Source organism: Drosophila ficusphila, unplaced genomic scaffold (genome assembly GCF_018152265.1).
Source record: "Drosophila ficusphila isolate 14025-0441.05 unplaced genomic scaffold, ASM1815226v1 contig_286, whole genome shotgun sequence".
In the NCBI taxonomy this organism is placed as follows: Eukaryota; Metazoa; Arthropoda; class Insecta; order Diptera; family Drosophilidae; genus Drosophila; species Drosophila ficusphila.
This window is the reverse complement of record NW_025064189.1, coordinates 5,867,655-5,887,880: the sequence shown is the minus strand read 5'-3', so window position 1 is coordinate 5,887,880 and position 20,226 is coordinate 5,867,655. Positions and strand designations below refer to the sequence as shown.

The window sequence follows — 20,226 nt, the reverse complement described above, 5'->3', positions numbered from 1 at the left end:
AGACAATAGTTTTCAAAAATAATTTATTTTTTAATTGGATGCAGTAGGGAAAATAGTTGTAATTTAGAAATTTAAAGAAAAATATTTTTTGATTAGTCAGCTTTGCATATACTGACAAAATATCTAGTAATGATTGTGGCCAAAAAATGTTGCTTCTGTATATCTTTACAAACGGGGTGCATTTTTATTGCACTGCTTGGAATATTTTTGGCTGGCATGAATATTGATTATATTCTTTTTCTTTTAAACAGTAAATAAATATCTATAATAAGTAAATGAACTTAGAAAAAGTAATTAAATTTTTTTATAGGAACTTATGCCCGAGAAATCCAGTATAAATTCCCAGGTAAAACGTAATCCGTATTCCAAATCTACTAACATAATTTGGTGACTATTTCTTTTTAAAATTAAGCCCAAGTACTTTACACCGTCTTACAACTTATTCCGGATATAATATCAGTTTTGGCAGCAGTATTTCTGATATTTGCAGTTATATCGGTACGTAGTCATGAAAATAATAACACCCTACTAACGAATATACATTTTTAGCAATATTTGTGGACGTTTTGGACAGCTCTGATTTTGTATGTGGTTCAGGCAGTCTACCTGGTTTTATTCAGCATTATTTCAGCGTCATTAGGAACCAATTTAATAATAAATGAAAGCATTTGGCATAATATTACCTATTGGTTGTACGTGGTATTTTGGCTTGGTAAGAATATTTTTTTGTAGATATATCTAAATCTAAATAAATATACTGTTTATTTTAGCTCTGACGTTGTACTTTATGTTCATCATTTATTCGTACTATCGGGAGCTAAAGGAAAGACAAACTGAAAATATTGCTGAATAAGTAAATGTAAATGAAAAAAAGTAAAAATAAAAATAAAATTATAGTAATGTCAGTATACCATTTATATTTCATATTTGGTACATAAGTAACCCATTGTATTTATCGTCAATTTCACATGTGTGGAAACAAAATTTAAAATGTAAACCTTACCAAAAAAAATTATGAATGAAATGTGGCGAGCACGACGGTTTTGCTATTGTACAAGCTTGCAAATCGGCTGCACAATCATTGCGTTTTTTACGCTTTGTCTGTGTGCCGCACATCTCGTGGAATTCTTCAGTAAATAAACCCTAACCCCAACTTTACATTAAAAAAAAAAACAATTTTTATTGACTATTATATTGCAGGAATGAGGTATATCACAGATGATGATGATGATGCGTTCTCAGGTAATTGTCAAATTGTTCATTTCATGTCACTGTTTTATTGTTTATAGACTGGGCAAATCTTCTTTGGGGAGCATTGCATTTGGTCGCAGCTATGTGTTTATCCTATTCTGTATTAGTGGTAAGTATAACTAAAATAAAAATAAGCATGGAAAATCTTTAATAATTGTTAAACTTAGCAAAGAGGCTGTACCCCAATTTTGGTCTACATAGTAACTGAAACATTGTATTTAATTTACGTGATTATTTATGCCTCAGTATCATGTGCACAAGGTATAAATATCTATGCAAATCATAGTCTCCCCTACTGCATTTCCTACTGGGTTTTTGTTTTCCTAACCTGCGGTGAGTAGATAATTAAATTGAAAGTAAGAGTTATTATTAACAAAATACCTTTAACAGTGATTACAATCTATTTCCTTTATATAATAACTTCTTATTATTTCTTAAGAAGGGAACAACGCAAAACTGAAAATACACAAGTGTAACTAAATTTAAACAGTACAATTAATAAATTGAATTTTTTTTTTGTTTTACTATGGTTTAAGTTGAGTAAAAAGCAATGGACGAAAAAGTACAAACTTAAAGGCATCTTTAACCTTAGTTTGTATGAGTTTATGCGTATATGTATCATGAAATATGCCAAGGGCATTGCTTCTTTTGAGGAGAAGATATGTTAAACAAAATCTAAAAGGAACAACAGGTTGCTTGTGCAAACCATTAGGTATAAAAATACAAGGAATCTTCTTATTTTGGCTTTAGCCTCAGGTGTTTCTCTTTGTATTTTAGAATACGTTCCTATAATTAACATAAGGATTTTCAAAATCATTTATGGTATATCATAAAGTTTATTCAGCAGGCTGACAGTTGATTTTAAGGCATGTTCGCTTCCTATCATAAAATTTTCCGAATGAAATTTCTAGTGGTTACACTATTCATTACATTGCATACCGCCTCCGCTTACTATAAAGGTAAATATTTTAATTCATTGGCATTCAGACACTGACTATTAAATTATATTCACAAAGCTGAGGGCATAAAATCTTTTCCTGTTTGCGGAAACTGTTCACATATAAACAACTTTCACATCAATCCGGGATTCATTTGCCATTACGAAGACGAAAAGGCAATTTCAAGGAATTATGAATTAGATGAGAATCTTTATGCAAAATGTGTGCCAAATTCATATGTGGTAACCCGTGAGTTCTCACTGTCTAACATATAATACTTATTATACAAATAAAATAATGCAAAAATAGGTGCCATAGATAAGTTTTGCTGCTTCTGGTCACCGGAACTGGGATGTTCGGTCCTCATTGGAAGGCGATTGTACGACAAAAAGCTTGACTACTGCGCAATTTGCAAACGATATTGCACGGGATCGTCGGAATATGTTTTTGTCAAGGCTGGGAGTATTCAAATCTTGGGATATGGATTTCTATTTCCTTTGATGGCTTTGTTAGCATTGGTTCTGGGATGACATTTTAAAAACATTATTAAAATTTCATCCCAGAATCGGCTAAACAATACCATTATACTATTGCTGTACGAAAAAATGTTTGAAAAAATATGTAAGAAACCTAGGTTATATCTCTCAAAAATTTTCAAGTTGATAATTCAAATTTTAATAAATGAAATTGCTACTACTTCTTCTGTTTTTTATTGCGAAATGCGGAAGTGACGTCTCAAACAAAAGTCATTTGAGTGTTTTTTTTACATCTATCTTTTTCTAATGGCTACCAGTATCTTTTAGATTGCAAAGCTTGTCCGATGATACCAAATCAGCATGGCGATCGATCAGGTTACAATTGTTATTACCAAGACGAGACAGCAGTGAGATTCAAACTAAATTCAACGAAAAATTTGTTACCAAATTGCGTACCAAACGATTTCGAGTTGACTAGTAAGTTTGCAATGAAAATTGGGTCTAGTTCCAGATAAAAAAATCGTTTTTTTAGGGGAAATTGTGAAGTACTGCTGCTTTTGGTCACCAGAATTGGGTTGTTCAGTACTTCTGGGTGAAAGCATCAGAGATGATTATAATATTGCTTGCCAAAGCTGTCGGGAATTTTGCATCGTGTCACTGCAGAAAGAACAAATAAGCTCTAATAATAGTAATTCAGGTTACAATGCATTAAAAATCCAATCCGTACTTTTTTCGCTCTTTACATTAACTATTTGTATTTTAAAATTTAATGTTTGTTGATGAGCAGTTGCATGTTCATATTGAACTTGAATTATTGAGACTTCAAGTTCAATATGATCATACAACTTTTCATTTCAATTCTGTTTAAAATAAAGAGCATATTACTGTCAAAAAAAAAACAGATTACTGACTAAGTCAACAACGACAAAGCATTCAAAAAAATAGTCTTTAATGAAAATTACAATAACGTTCTTGGTTCTGATTCTTTCGGTTTTCAAAAACACCTGGCAGCATGATGATCATAGTAAGTAAGACACATATTTATAATTATGTTATAAATTACCAGAATAATAAGTAACAATTAATTGTATTATTAGCGATCCCAGGAATGAGAAATAAATGTGGAAACTGTTCGGGGCTCAAAACCAATAATGACCGCGTTACTGGATTTTATTGCCATCCAGATGATAAAGTAGCCGTTACTAGAAAATATTTCAAAAATGAAAGTGCCTTCCCAGAATGCGTACCAAAGATCTATGATATAACCCGTAAGTTGTCATCGAAAGAGAATTCTACTCCACTCAGAATATCCCATAACAGATGCTATTAAAAATTATTGCTGCTTTTGGTCGCCGAATTTGGGATGTTCGATTCTAGTTAATGAGAAGAGTGAAAATCTCAAAGTGGGTTGCAGTCAGTGCGATCACCATTGTTATAATAAGAAAAGCGGAGCTGCGTCAATGAACTTTGGACAGAAATGCCTAACAACACTTTCATTAATTTTCTTCGCGTACGATCTCATTTTCCATTTTAAATACAACTCTGAAATTATTTCATACTAATCAAAGTCTGCAAACTCCAAATATAATGTTTATCCCAAATTAATTTGACTTTTCTAGTTAACCCGCTCAGTGGACACAAGTTAATCAAAAATTAATAGTGAAAGCAACTGTTTTGTCATCATTATTATTATTGTGATTATCATTATGAACTGAGCCCGAGTGAGCCAAATTTAATTAAAACAACAAACGCAAAGAAGGCAGCCGTCGGTGGAAATTGAAAGTGGAAATATAGGGGAAAATGCGGGAAATGGGGAGAGCCTGATGTTATCGTGACAAGCCCAAATTAAGTAGCGCACGGGGTTACATCAGCCAGCCAGCCAGCCAGCCACGGGGATAAAATAGGAGGGTCCGCGGCGAATCGGGGTTGGGCCATTCAATTTAAGGACCAAACCAAGGCAACCAGCTAACACGGCCCTGAGCTGACCAAAAGATGAATGGTAACCGAGCCCGGGGCTTATTTAATAGACCAACAACAGGAGTTTAAATACAGTTGGCTTTCAGATTGTCGCACCACTTTAAAGTAATCGTTTTGTTAGTGAAACAATATGTTAAGAAACGAACCATTTGGTGTGGAAAAGAAATCGAAACATAAAGCAAAGAACTTGAAACCTGTATAAGAACCTAAATTACAAACTGAGGTTTAAAATTATAAAATTAGAATTATTTTTCACCATATTAATTTTATAAATAAGAGTGTGTTCTATTTATTCTTTAAAAATATTAAATTTGTAAATAAATTAAACGCTTTATGCAATATATTTTAATAAATATTTAATATAAAATTCACATTTCAAATCAAAATTTCTGTGTACACCAAATGCTTCCTTTGTGAAACTAATTTGATTTGAAGAGGCTTTTCCCATTCAAGGATTAACAGAGATTTTCACACTCACCCGTGGTTCCATTTTCCTGCTCGCTCAAATCGGCCAGCGAGGCCGACAGAGCCTCTGTCATTTTGGCCGCCGATGACGTCATCGTCTTGGGCTGAGCTGCATTTCCGCTGGCCTTAACAATCAGATTCGTTGCATTTGCATTGCCGTTTTCCGTCTTCGCAGATTCCGCATTGCGATTTAACATGGCGGAAATCGGGGGGCGGAAAGGGCGGAAAAGGGGTGGCACTACCTCCTACAGCCGCCAGCTGCGTGTCCTGATTGCCTCGCCCCCTTCTTCCAAAAGGTCCTGCCAATTTATGCTTCTGGGTGCCCAACACTTGTTGCCGACTTCCTTCCTTCCGTGCGGAAATGGAGAAAGCAAACTGAAGCGAAACGAAACGGAAAACAAGGGTAATGGTTTAGTCCGAAAGCTTTCTTTCACAAAAATAAGTTGTTATTGTTTAACAAGTTGATTAAGAATACTAAATTGAAGCTTTAATCAGGATAAAAATAAAATATTTGCACATCATATCGATTTTAACATTGATATGTGAATGGAAAAATTATTATATATTCCATATAACATCTAAATCTTGTATAAAGGCTTAAACTCTCGATAAAATATGTTTTATTCAATGTGGAGAATGATCCATTTATATCCCAACATTTTTAATTTGCACTTTCTCGAATGTTTGATGCAACAGTAGGTAAAAGTGACAGCATCGAACTTATTGTTCACTTTGTTTGATGTTCTTAAATGTTGTTTTTAGACCCAACACTTTACTAACGTATTTCCACTTCGCTTTTCCCGGCAGTTTTACAAAGAAAACGTATGTGCCTCAGTATGTAAATATGTTTTGCTTTTGTGGGCTGTGCTTGAAATTGTCTATGCAGCAATTATAAAAGTTGCCAGCAGAACGCAACAAAAGTAACTTTTTCCTTGGCTCATCTGGAGAAGATAAAATTACACTACAAAGAATAGGGTTTTACAATTTAAGAAACTAAAATGTATTTTCCATGATTAAACAAATTCAACTGATTTCCATAAAATAGAAATAGGGAGAGGCTTTCTATCTTCAATGTATCTAAACTCTTTATTTAATTTGTCACTGTGTTTTTCTACAAACAAGACAACTGAAAAACATTTTTCTTACTTATGAAGTTTTTCAAATCAGCACGAAAACATTTCCCAAGCACTTATTTTTAGGAAAACATGTTTGCAAGTCCTGTGAGCACTGTGTAATAAATGTCAGTATGTCAGGCCGACTCGGGTGAAGTTCTCGCATATCCTTAAGGCATGCGACATGCGACACCACCCCATTTTCCCCAACCCTATTTTTCCCGCTTTTCCATTGACTAAGACGCGGGGTTGGGGGAAAAGTTTTTGCTTTTGTCAAGCTACCAAACTAACTACACTTTGGCGCCACCGTTGTTCACCCAAGTTGGGAAAACTTTCTGCTACTCAGAATTGCTCAATGTTTTCGCTTGGCAGCTTACGGTTGCATCTTTCGGTCAAGTTAAATTGTGTCAGTTTAATTTGAAGTGGAGCGCAAATAAATAAACTTAGTATTGCAGGAATTGTGTACTGGAGACAGTAAAAACAAAGACCGAAATTCTTAACTGGTTTTCGCTTCAGGATATTTGTGGAAACTCTTTAATATTTGTAACTTTTCTTTACACAGAAATCGCTGGGAAATACAAACAAAGAGTTATTGTAAACACAAATTGGCTTTTAAATCGCATTTATTGAAACGAAATATTTATTTTTATGCTATTGCAGGTTAATGCAGTTAAAAAGATTATTTACTTTTTAGATATATTAAAAAATTATATGCGGAAAAGAAAATTATCGAATTTTTATACTTTTAACAAAAAAAATATTTTCTTCCTAATAGTCAAGAAATATTTTATAAAAACATGTGCAGGTGTTTGTAAATTTTAATTTTTGAAATTTTGAATTCTTTTGAAGTATTAGCAGCTACTGATAAATCTGATAAATATTAAGTTAGAACATCTTTCTTAGTCTGTGAAAAGTATTTAATATTTCTAGAATTTCTTGCTACTTTTCAAAAGTTCTTTAACTTTTTATCTAGTTTTACAGATCACAGGCTGCAGATTATACTTCTACAATTCGCTAGCTATTTTCATTTAAGTTGGCCTTGCTCAAAGACCTTAGATTGGGCGTATAATAGCGCCACTGATAAGCTTCAAGTCCAACTCAAATTCATTGTCATTCTCGCCTCAGTCTCGTTTTTGTAGTGGACACTTGTGGAATTTCGCATTTGTAAGCGCACAAACAGGGAAAAGCGACCACGCGTTTGACCCCTGACAGCAAAAAAAAAAAAACCAGCAGCAAAAAAAACACAAAGAGGCGGGGGCACTCGCTTAAACTACTCATAAATAAATATACGGAGATCCATTGTTGTTCAGCCGCATTTTGCTGGGTTTTGGATGGGCTCTCAGTTCTTTTCTGAATTGTTTTGTTTGGCTTTGCTCGCCGGTTCGTGTGTTCGCTTTTTGTTTTTCTTTTTTTTTTTTTTGAAAAAAGGGGGTTTGTTTACGCTTTGCCATTGCCGAGAGGGGTGCTTCAGTTTAGAGCAGCAGTGGTGCAAAAATAAGCGAAATGGAAATAAATAAACAAAGCGTTTTGCAGGCTGCTTAAATTCATATACAGATTAGGTTCAAGTTTGTTTTAATTTTTTGCGAATATTCAATTGCAGTGTTCTTAACTTGACAGCAATTTTGATGTTGATCAAGTATTTCTATTATTTTGAAGAATAATTACTACTTTTAGTTACTTTTTGGTTTATTTGTATATTATATTCTTTATTTCTATTAATTTCATCTTTATTTTCATTTCAACAGCCATGGACCAATAAATATTTTACCATCCGTTATATATATTTTTTTTTTGATAAACAAACTTTTTCACAAATATTTAGCACCGTGTATTCAATTTCCACGAGTAAACATTTTAAAAATTATCTGCAGTTTAGCCATAAGCCATAAATATGGCTCTGTAATGTGCATTTCCTTGAAAATCTGCATTGCCATATTTTTATGGCTAGCCGGCGAACGTGGCGGATGAGCAATCTCATTCGCACTTGCTAATATTTTCCTCTCGTTCGCTGGAGAATGAGAATGCACTGAAAGCGAGGGCGTTGCTTTCTCGTCGGCCAATTATCATAATTTTTGCACTTAACCTATTATCGTAATTATCGTCTTTTGAATTAGTGAGGCAACCGTGGACTGGGATGAACGGAAAATCATAAATTTTTGTTCTCCTTTTTCCAGTTTTTACTCTTCAATTTGCCCCGTTTATTGCAGTTCGAAAGGTGCACGAATGACTCGCAGCGTTTTATACGTAGTATATAAAAATGTGTGTTAATATTTCCAATTTGATAAATATGACGTCGTCTGTTTGCTAGCCGCTGGCATTTATCACCCGAAAATTCCCCACATTCCCATTCAAGCTCGCGGCTATATAATTTTTTGCCTTTAATCAACATTTATATACAATAATATTTGCCCAAGGAACCTGGCGTTCGTTCTTTTTTTTTTTGAACGATGAGATTCCAAGTGTTTTGTGTTTCTGGTTTAAAATTGATTAAAGTAGCGCCCAACCGCCCAGCCACCCAACCATCCATCCAGAAAAATGATGCCCGTTCCCGGAACAATTGTGCACCGAAAAAAAATTATTTATGAAAAAAAGGGGTTTTCACAAAAAATAAATATTAAATACTAACAATAAAAGTTTTCTCTTTAAATGATTTAAATTTCATTGATTGAATTTTAATATAGAATTTAAATGGCATTAAGAGTTTTGACCTATGATTTGTATTTTGTATTTCTTTAATCCAAATATTTTTAACTATAAATCTCTTTAAACATTTTCTTTAGGTGTACACTTGATTGAATAAGCGTGAGTGCAAGTGTTAGTGTGTCAGTGGGCTTCTCAGTGTGTTGCTGAACGTATATAGTACGTATGTGTGTCTGTTTTTTGTATCTTTGACTTTGATCGCGCATGATTAATGATTACGCCCGTGTTTATTGCCTTCGCCACTCCAATGGTTCCGGCGAGTTGGGCGTGGGGGGTGATAAAAGTTTTCTTTCCGCCGCTTTCGGGGATTTTGATGCCCAGCGTGTCTCTCATATTTCAACTTGAGCACCTCTCTGGGGTTGTGGAAAGTATTATATTCGTGCGTTTGTCATCATTTATATATAATTGGACAAACTTTGCGTACCATATTTATCACATTGGAGACAAAGGTATTAAAGATTAACTTTCGGAAAATAGATGATGTGCTTAGAGTATAAATAACAATGCAACCCCTACGATTTATCTGTATGAGGTATTTTTAAGAAATTTGTCTTAAAGTTTGTTTCTCTAAAAGTTGTTTTGTTCTTCAAGCATTATATTTTATTTGGTTTTAATGTACTTCCAAATCCAATTAAGTTTGCTTATACTTTTGCCAGCCCTAAAATTTTTCACACATGCTTTCATCTCTGTTTTATGTTCTTATCAACCTCGGGTCATCTTAAATTTTGCTCACGCCAACAAATTTGCTGGAGCGGTCATAAAGCTGAACATCTGTTTATTAATAACACAAGGCAGTAAAAAGAATGTAGATTAATGTTACACAATTTTGAATACTCTTTAAGGACAAAATTTGTAACACAAGTAGTATAAACTAAAAAAAAAAACCTAAAAAAAATCGTTTTTCTTGAACAGAAAGAATTTTTTTCTATTTTAAAAAAATATTCAAATCTATTTAATGAAGTTGTTTTATTTAAATTCCTTATATATTGACCTAAGTTGTTAAAATAACTTTAGAATCATTTGAAAGAGCAAACTAAATAGTGTTAAGAAAACATTGAAGCTACATTTCGTGGGCGGTTTGTCTTGGCTGAAACTGTTGCCCAAATAACAAGCTGAAAATTAAATCAAAATTTCAGTGAAACTACAAAAAGGAAGCTGAAGTGCGAATCATAAAACTTGGGACTCGAGAGAAACTTTCTTAATTGACTGCCAAAAAACGAAGGGCGAAGGGATTTTTAGTTGCAATGCAATTAGATGGAGTGCAGGTCCTTGCAGCCTTCATCAGCAATCAAAGCCCAAGTGACCGGCCACAAAACATCGAGTATACGCAACGTTGGACCGCCAACAGAGCACAACAAACTTCAATAGAGGGCTAATTTTTGTTTTCTATGCTCGAATTGCTGACCAACAAAACAAATGAAAATAAAATAAATGCTAGGCAGCTATTATATAGTATGCGAAAATTTGTGTTGCTCTTGACAGATGAATGCTGATTCATTAGCCAAACCTTCTCGTCCACAGACAGAGAGCCATTTAAATGCGAATTAGGCTAACCGCCCTTGGGTTGTATGTGTATATTTGGGGTATGTATATGTAGGGTGGGTGTGTGTGTGTGTGTTTTGGGGGTGTGGCTGTTGCGGTCTGGGCGGCTCCTGTGGATTCAAGACCCTAGTTCTGCGGTTTTTCCTTAGCACGTCCCATCTTGCCTTGAATTGCAATTGGTGGGTGGATGCGTGACTCCTGCCGCTTTGCTGGATGGTGTTTAATTTGATTTGGCAGAGAATGCATAAACTACTTATGGGGAAAACATCAATTAGGCACTGGCATGAAGTTGGGCTAATTAAGAGGCGGCACGAGCGGTTGCCAATGAAAACATAAATTACATGCCAGAGTCATTTATTTTAACAAACTTGGGAAGCAATCAAACAGCTCATAAACCCTTTCTCAATAAAAGTAAAGTGTTTTTTATCTAGCTCACACATCAATAGAAATTCTAATTGAAACCTATTTTTATAAAATTATTAATGCATTATTAGCTTACTTTTTGGACTGCAATTATCCATTTATTATTTGAGACGCTTTCAAGTGTCTGGAGTGCAAGTCTCATTAAACTCAAGCGCGAAATGGCTGTCTAATCCAAACCAATTCGAACTGGCTATACCAGTTTTTACCCATTTCGGGAGCACACTTTCTGAGCATTCTGGACAAGCTCATAAGCAAAAAGACCTTGATAGGACAATTTAATTAAGTGTTTCTAGTACTCGCTTATCCATTTTTAGCTGCATTCCATTCCCTGGGATGATCGCATTAAGATATGCTTTAATTGCTCATTTATAGATCCAAAAAGAAATGTTTGAAACATGTGCTAAGCGATTTTATTAGCTACCGCCGGCCATTAAAGTCGCCGACATCAAAAGTCTAAAAATAATCTTAGCCAAAAAAAAGAAAGAAAATGAAAAAAATGATCGAGGGAAAAGCGGCAGTCAAGCGGTTGCCAAACCGAAACAAAAGGTAATTAAGAATACAAATAAACAATGGCAAACATTGTGAATTGGCGAAATGCAGAAAATCGCTTTCCACGCGGCTTTTGGATTTCGGATTCGGATGCGAGTGCAATACATTTCATTTGGATTCTTTATATTGCTGAAATACTTGTGTGTCAAAATGAAATATTTGTGCAATGTGCAAGACAAACTTGATTTGCCATAAAATTATATTTCGCGCCCATTTGGTGAGGACCAGTAAAGTGGCCCAGCCCAAAGATTTGTGCAAATGCTCTTAGCCATTCGGATGAAATCAATTTTTGGCTTCTGGCATCGCGAGGCTGCGGCCTTTGCGTTATGGCCAAAAGGCCTGGGCAAATAAATCAATTTGCTATCGGTTGAAAAATGTTGCGCGATCATTTGACATTCTCAAGTCGGACAAGTGTGAAAGGAAATGCTTACAAATCTACGTTGAAGACAAATTTGCTGCACTCGCAAATTGATTGCAATAATTTTAAATTTTATAAGCAAAATTTCATCAAATCTTAAGATGCAATTTGCGTCAATAAATTGCGAGCGACGCAAGTAAAATTCATTCCAAGTACAAATATCTAACCAATATCAAGCTTAAAAAAATATTAAGGTTCTAAAAAATCAGAAGCTAAATGGTTTAATTAAAAACTAATTAGTCTGTATTCAAGAGTGATTTTAAAAATAAACTGAGAATTGATTTTATTCAATGCTTTTCCAATTAAAATGTATTTATCAACTACTTTTATGCCAAATTTATTTCATATTTTTTGTGCAATGAATGAATATTGATTTAAGCCAACATATAATTGCTTAATGCCGCAATACATTAAAATGCCCACTGAAAACTAAAGAAAAACAATGGAAAATAAATTGATTTTAAATGGATATGCAATAATAAAAATAAGTTAAATGGGGCAAGAGGAAAAGCATATGGCTTTATATAAATAAAATTAATGACATTTTTATAGAAAGCAATTGAGTTTGATATCAGAACATCTCGTAGCTTCAGCAGTATTTATCTCCATTAAATGTGAATGATCTGCGACGATTGTTAATTTCTTAATTGTAACAGCTTATAATTGTTTTCTACTACAATTTGAAAACACTTTCTCACATTAGTTTTGCAGCGAGACATTGTTTATTGTCTATAATTACGCTTAATTAAGACGAAACAGGTTTTATTCTTTGTTATTTATAAACACTATATATATCATGATTCTAGACTGTTTTCAAAATGTTCCCTTGAAAATTTTTAATAAATCCCCTTTATCTTTAATATGTTACAGTTTTCAATTTGCCTGTGTTTATTTTCGGTTTGCTTTACTCTCGTTTCCCATCATTACACATGTTTATTATAACTTTTGCTGCAGGTCTTCCCTCAATTACACATGAAAATTAGTTTCATTACATTTATAAGGTAAATTAGACATTAAATAATTTTTAGTTTTTCTTATTTTTGATACCTAGGTTCATCTCGCTTAAAGTTGGTATTTGAATATCTTTATTTTTCACAAAATATTAAACACAAGTGGTTATAAAATTGTACTGATTTCCTTAATGCATTTAATTTTATATGAAATCATATATATTAATATTAATGTTTGTGTATAGTTTAAAGATTACAGATTATTCTCTCTCTGTAGAGGGTTTGGAATTTGGCTGATATAGCTCTCGTTGTTGCTGTTGTTTGATTAGGCGTCTAGGTTGACACATAGGGGGCACACAAACACAGACAGACGGGCGGACATATAGACGGATCGGCCGACTGACACAAAGTCCCTCATAGATAGACACCCATACACACGCAGCGGGCACGAGAGACTGACAGACACATGTGTTGAAAATTTAACACAAATGTGCAAATTTAATTAAATTCAAACGAGAAATAAATATAAATAAGCTTCGTTCACATATGTATGTACCATATGTATGTACGGGTAATACTATATAGTGGCGGAGATCTTGTGAAAATAAGAAGCTGTGTGACCTAAGGAAAAACAACAAACATTGTTGCCGCTGCAACTGTGTTCGCAAATAAAAACGCAATTTTCACAAATTTTTTTAAACTTGACAAAGTCAAGTCACAGAGGAAATGTGAAAAAAAGGCGAGGCACACACACAAAAAAACAGGCGACAGCATATTTTCAGAACCCAACATTTATTATTTTCTTCAATACATATATGTGGATTTGATTTATTAAATAAAATTTTCTTAAGGAATTTTTGGTAAATTAAAAGAGGAATTTCACACATTTATATACTAAACAGCAGACAAAATGTATCAAAATATGCTGTAACTTGACCAAAATTCTGAATAGAATTTATATTATTTTTATACACTTATCCAAAAGAATAAAGATAAGGTCTAGACTGCTAAAACAACTCAAAATGATAAGAAATTTTCCAAACAATCTTATAAAACCCGTAGCAATGACTCACTGGCTGATCATATATTTGTATACAAATAATAAATCGTTAATAATTATTAGGAGCATTACTCATTCCTAGTTAGACACTTTTGATAAGTCGAACGTTTGAGACGTTTGATGTCAATCATTTTATAATTTAAAGGTCCTTGATAAAAAAAAAAACCCCGAAATATATGTGGCAAAAAAAGTGTTTAAAATACAATTTGTCTCATTGGACTTACTGGCGGCTTTAATAAAGTATTTTATCGGCGCTATCGCTATTTGATAATGGCCCTGCCCAAAAACCCCGAAAAAGGTCGCTTCTTCATTTCGTTATCGGAATAGCATATGCCAAGTGGCTTTGATTTGGTTTTTATTCTCACATATTTATATACGAAGCATGACACTTTTTTTTATAGAATCTTGACTTTGTTCTTTGCTATAAAGATAAAAAATAAGCTGGAAAAAATGAGGAACGCTGAGTGGGGGCGTTAATTTATTAATGCGGAGCCGTTAGCCAAAACGAAATCTGCTAGAACACTTTTATAACTTGATTTATTTAAAGACAACAGCATTTGGCAAACGATTCGGATGAGTTGGTGTTGTTAAGATTGTGGTTTAAATTTAAAAATAAATCGAAATTATGAAACATAAACAGAAGGACATTGGCTAAGGTCATTGTTGATACTGAAAGGCAATATAAGCTAATGAATTTTATTAGTTATAACATTTGAAAATGTCCACGATGAATACTAAATTTTCAAAATATTTACAAGGCTTAGCTGTTATTTTTTATAAACTGGGGTAAGTTCTAAGTTATTCTGCCAAAAATGTATTAAGAGATATGCAACTATAAATACTAATAATGCCAAAGTCAACTGACATACAGCCACTTAAGATAATAAATAAATAAACAGCAGCGTTCATAATTATAGTAAAAGTATATATTTTTTTATATTTTTATATATATTTTTTGCTTAATTCAAAGTAAAAAGATTTTAATAGACACTTTTAATGCGTACAAAAATGTAATGCTTTGTAATATGTTACAAATTTCCCTTTGAATCACTTGGGATTATTTTACTAAATCTGAATTTTTAATTAAACTCGAGTTCGTTAGGAAAACACCAAATATTGTTCTTAGCAAAATGCTTTTAAACGTTTAAAAATCTCCACCACAATCATTTGAACACAGCTGTATACGAAAATATGTACACAAACGAACTCATATATGTTTTGTATCACTTCTTTCATCAGACATTCACACATAGGCGATCATCAACTCGTTCGGCCGTTGAAATAAATTGCAAATAATAAAAAAAGAAACACTAACAAAAAACACGAAAAAGCAACAATAACAAGCAGAACTGACGCAGAATTTCGCTACCAGCTGCCAAGTTAAAAGCAGCATTAATTTTTTCTTTTAATTCGGGGACACTTGTTGTTGTTGTTTATTGTTATTGTTGTTAAGGTTGACTTTGTTGCCGCGGCTCTTGCTTTTAATTAATAAACAGCTAACCAAAATTCAAATGAAAATAAATATTTTATGGAAAACCGAAATCAGATGCGATTAGCACTATCAAAACGCTCGAAAGCGAGAAACGGCTGTGAATATATATTTCGATCTGTCGCTAACCATTCAGATTCAGATACGTTCGCTCGCCGTCTCGCATCGCATTTTTGTATTTGTATTTTTAGCTAATTTCAGTTGCTATTGAGCTTGGCAATTAGTTACACTTGATTATATGAAAGCAGATCGCAGGTAAACACTTTGCCGGTCCCCCAAGTTCGATGTTTATTTTGTCGATTTGTATTTTGCTCGAATTCCGCTTTGCTGTTGGATTGGTTTCATTTTTTAAACGAGGAAATCACTGTTTGTTTTTCATAACCTAACAATGAACTTAAATATCTAAATGATGCGAATTTAATGGTTTATGAATGCAATCGAAATAAAATAATTTGCACGGTTGAATCACAATTTATTGTTTTCTTTGAAAACTAGTTTTATCGGGTTTTTTTATTTATATCAGTTCGAAAAAAAAGTTTCCATTTGGAAGGTTTGGTTGTAAATATTTCCCTTAGAATGGAAACATTTTATCCAAACACTTTTTAATAGTATTGATATTAATTAAACGCTTAAAGTTTCCGTTTATATTAATCATTCGTTTGCTTCAGCTTAATTTTTTAAAATACCTTTTTTTTGATTGTTGACTCCTTTAAGCTGTTTATTTGCTAATCATTTGTATCAATAAATATATTTATTTATAATTTGTGCATATATATTAGGCGACATTTCCCAATGGCACATGTTGTTTTAAAAACTCACATTAACACTGACACTCACGCACACACACACCACACACACACAAACACTTGCTTTTTCCGCTGGCAAGGAAACGCGCGAAAAACGCGTCGGCCTGTTAACCGCTTGTAAACCGCTTTCGAAACGCCAGCGAACCGCACCCGTGCACGTTCTAATCAGAACTGAGACTGGGCAACCAAAAGTCCAACAGGCTGAACACACGCAACATGTTGCCGACCTTGTCAAATGAGCGGCAACCAATCATTTTCGAGAGAGCAACTCGAGCGGAGAAGAGAGCCAAACCGTTAGTCGCTGTTTTCATCTTCAAAATAAAATCACAATAACAATTCGAAACGCCGGCACTTTTCGATGACCAATAACTTGTGATTGACCAAAAGTCTTAAAAGAAATAATACTTTATTTTGTAATACTCCTACCTATGAATATAATAAACATGGGTATAATATTAATAAAAAATTTGAAGAATATGAGCCCTACCCAAACATTATTAATCATACGCCATGTGGTACAGTCTTAAACCTTTATTATTATTATCCATAAATTGTCATTTCATCTTTTGCGTGGATTTTCCCAATAAGGGAGTGGAGGAATCACAGCCAGACATATCAAACATTGATTATTAATTTACTAGCGATGACAATATATTTTTATACAAATTTTATAACCTACATATTTAATAGAACTGCGAGATTAAATACATAAAGACAATTATAGAAGGGGTATGTACTTACTATACTTAATATATTTTTTGTTACACATAGGAGTTCTATATAAAAGATAATACTTACAAGCAAAAAGTTCCACTACCTTTTCGATTGGGTTTCACTGATTGCAATTGTTCAAGGCTAACGAAAATCCATAATTAAAAGTTTAATACCCGTAATAGAAAATGTGCAATGAACTTTGCAGTTTTTTGTGCTCAAGTTAAATCCACACCATAGATTATTCCAAACTGGTTTATAACTTTTTTCAATCAAACCTTTTTTATGCAAGAGCATTTTTATGCATCATGGGCTTTTAGTTTCTATTTTTGGGATTTCACTTTGGTTGCCATTGTGTTAATCGGCCCAAAATATAAACTAGTCGATGAATCGATCATTATAAAATCTGACAGTAAGCAATAAGCAAACAATAAACGACAACTCAGGTTTTTAATTCATTCCTTGTAATCTTTTCAAGTACGTTCTTAAAAGTGCAATTCAATTTAAAACTTTGCCACTGTTATCAAGGAAATGTGTAATCTTTAAACTACATACTTATCACGGTTATTTAATTGAGGTTTTTTTTATTGAAGTTTTTTGTTAATAGAAACTTCAATTAAATTCTTGGTTTTTATGAAAAACGTTCGAAAGGAATGCAATTGATTTTCACAAAGGACTTTCCATTTAATTGCAAGATCCGGTTGACAGAACTTTGATTTGCAGCTTGTGCAATCGACACCAACAGCACTTCAACCTCAATTTCCTGAAATTAAATTACTTACTTGCAGCTCAGCTGGATCCCTGTTAATTTCAGCTTAGCAGGATATTGTCAACAGTCGTTGCCAACACCCTTGGATCCTGTTGTCCGAGTGTAGGAAAATGTTTGAACGGCTTTGTTGACGCACAAACACCTGCACAACGTAAGTACTTTGGTTGCACTGTGTTTGCTAACTTGTGCAATTTCCGTCTGACAACACGGGGCGTATACGTAATGAGTTTAGGCAGAGCATCGGCAACAGATGTCCACAAAGTTAGCCATTGTATGAGTAAAATGGAAAGTTATTTTACTTCTAATTACCTTAAATTTAAGCTTATTTTCAATAACTTATTAAAATGTGTAATCGATCGGAATTAATTTGAGGTAAAAGCAACCAATTCGAATCAGCAATGTTCTTAAAGATTAAATAAAATTATATAAACAAGAGTTTTCATTCCCTTACATCGTACTTACTTTATTAACATTAATTGCTGACTTTCTGCCGCAAATTCATTTGGAGTCCAATAAATTTTTAACGAACAAAACACGCAAAATACATGTGACACACACCTTTGGTTGTGCGGTGTACACCACATTGCCGGAGGACAAAAATTCGCAGGCAACATTTCCATGGTGCTCCTGGGGGATTTCGGATTTGCATAAATAATAATGGAAATTCAACTGGTGGGCACACAGAAATAAAGCAGCTTTAAGCCGAAGCCACCATTAAAAGGCAATTTGAAATGTGTAAAGCCGCCGAGTGAAGTACTCGAGGATCAAGGCAAATTAACTAATTGAAGGCTCAAATGGACTTTGCATATATTTGCGCCCCGATAAAGGTGTCTCGCCAGCCGATAGATTAAAGAGTGCCAAAAGTACACAGATAAAAATGTTCCAAGCTATTTAGACAAAAATATTTAATATTATAAAAATATAGGAACAAAATACTGATTACCCTTCTTTACTTTTAAGATTCAAACACTGTTTATTTTATACATTAAATTTTATTATTATTTATATTTAAGAAATTATTTTATAATAGTTTTTTTTAAGTGTTGGTGTGTCCCCAAGGTCAAGAGTGGGTTCCAGTGAGTTCGAGGGTAGGAGGAATGCATAATACATTACCAGATCGAAATCAAAACATGTTTACCTTCGCACGCCGCTCTGAAAAGTTAGTCCTGGCTCAATGATGGCCACTTCAGACAGGACAGCGAAAGGTGGCCAAAAGCCAAAAGGCTTCTTCCCCTTGGGAGTTTTCCTCGAATCGGAATAGGCTGGTATTTAGCAGACTTGGTGTTGAATATCTAATGAATATCATGATTTCAAATGAATATTTTCACAAAACAGAACGCACTTCGAATAGAATTTTAAAATATACTAAGACAAAGTTTTGCTTTTGAAATATATTGACTCATTAATGGTTTAAATTTACTCGTATTTACTCATATTTAAATTTGAAAATCATTATAAATTTCATATTTTTTATTTATTTAAATATTGAGAATTATATAGCTAAATATATTTGTGTGTTCTTTTTGTATTAACAAAAGTATTATTAATATAAGAATACCTTTAAAATAGAAACAAAAATTAAGCTCCATTATTATTCACTTTCTCTTACCGTAAATCATTTTCAGGTTTTAACTTTCTTCGACATTGGTGTGTGCCATGAAATTGAAACAGGTAAATGATAATTTAATGAACGGCTATTAAATGTCAGTCAATGCCATTTACCGGGGGTCATAGTCAATATAGCCTCTAAGGTTTTTTGCATTTTTAATGGGCTCCCTTGAGCTTTTCCTGTGCGGGAAAATCAATTTAAAGCCGACCGTGGTCAAAGATTATTTAAATTGCTCACATACTTGGTGTGGATATATGACTAAGAGGCAGTCAGTTGGCTAGGACGTAAAGCCTAATTACGCAGTGTTCTTTAATTAATGCGCTCGACTTAATTAGGGAACTGCAAAGTCAACAGAAACAACAGCAGAATTCGCAACAATAATAAAGCCCGGCTGCCTCGGGATCTCTGTCCTTTGGTAGACAATTAACTGGCGCTGGAAATTGTGCTTGTTTTTGTGTATTGTGGCAACAGCTTGTTGACATCCTCCTTTAAAGAGCCTGAAATGTGTTTTGTCCTTTCCTATTTGACACATTCAGCTGCAAGTTGGAGCAGAGTGGCCGAACAAGTTTGAAATTAGGGTTAAATTGCTTGAATAAATGGTGCAAATTTTGGGTACGCACCATAAATCAGAATTTAAACTGGCTGCATAATTTATTCACAAAGTTTTAAACAAACTTCTTTGTCTTTTAATTGTTATAATAGTAAGAACAACTTTAGTTTAAAAACTTAAGTTTAACTTACCTAAAAAAGCCTTATAAATTGTAAAAAAAATAATAGTTGTGAGTATACGGGCTCCACAATCCTGTAGAATAATCAAACTTTTCTTACACTCACATAACCTTCACACAAAAAATAGAGACGTATAAAATCAACACAAACCTGGATTGCTTATAGCAAAAATCAATGTCGAAATGTAAATGCGGGGCCCACCGCAAAACCGTTTGAATAAATATATTCACAAATCATGCAATTTCTTGCGAG

General features: G+C 33.5%; 5 protein-coding genes across 6 annotated transcripts in view; 4 read left to right on the top strand and 1 right to left on the bottom strand.

The window, feature by feature from the left end:
* LOC108100507 (adenylate cyclase type 2) overlaps positions 1-16,307 on the bottom strand; it is a 45,337-nt gene extending 29,030 nt beyond the window's left edge. For both annotated transcript variants that reach the window (XM_017204458.2, XM_017204459.2), the window contains exons 1-2: positions 16,037-16,307; positions 5,121-5,482 (exon numbers count right to left, since the gene is read on the bottom strand). In XM_017204458.2, the coding sequence (XP_017059947.1) occupies positions 5,121-5,304 (184 nt within the window). In that variant the 5' untranslated portion in view covers positions 5,305-5,482; positions 16,037-16,307. The remainder of the gene's footprint in view (positions 1-5,120; positions 5,483-16,036) is intronic.
* LOC108100511 lies at positions 123-923 on the top strand. Its single transcript, XM_017204464.2, has 5 exons — positions 123-250; positions 311-346; positions 413-498; positions 550-712; positions 771-923. Exons 1-5 carry the CDS (start codon positions 130-132, stop codon positions 851-853), a joined length of 489 nt encoding a protein of 162 aa, XP_017059953.1. The 5' UTR covers positions 123-129; the 3' UTR covers positions 854-923.
* On the top strand, positions 952-1,775 carry LOC122319883. The gene is made up of 5 exons (XM_043207697.1): positions 952-1,132; positions 1,201-1,242; positions 1,290-1,360; positions 1,419-1,584; positions 1,642-1,775. The coding sequence occupies exons 1-5, from the start codon at positions 1,015-1,017 to the stop codon at positions 1,725-1,727; spliced, it is 483 nt and encodes a 160-aa protein (XP_043063632.1). The 5' UTR covers positions 952-1,014; the 3' UTR covers positions 1,728-1,775.
* LOC108100514 lies at positions 2,088-2,885 on the top strand. The gene is made up of 3 exons (XM_017204470.2): positions 2,088-2,210; positions 2,268-2,438; positions 2,499-2,885. The coding sequence occupies exons 1-3, from the start codon at positions 2,120-2,122 to the stop codon at positions 2,717-2,719; spliced, it is 483 nt and encodes a 160-aa protein (XP_017059959.1). The 5' UTR covers positions 2,088-2,119; the 3' UTR covers positions 2,720-2,885.
* Positions 3,568-4,266, top strand: LOC108100513. Its single transcript, XM_017204468.2, has 3 exons — positions 3,568-3,689; positions 3,763-3,933; positions 3,986-4,266. Exons 1-3 carry the CDS (start codon positions 3,617-3,619, stop codon positions 4,225-4,227), a joined length of 486 nt encoding a protein of 161 aa, XP_017059957.1. The 5' UTR covers positions 3,568-3,616; the 3' UTR covers positions 4,228-4,266.
* Positions 16,308-20,226: the final 3,919 nt, after the last annotated feature.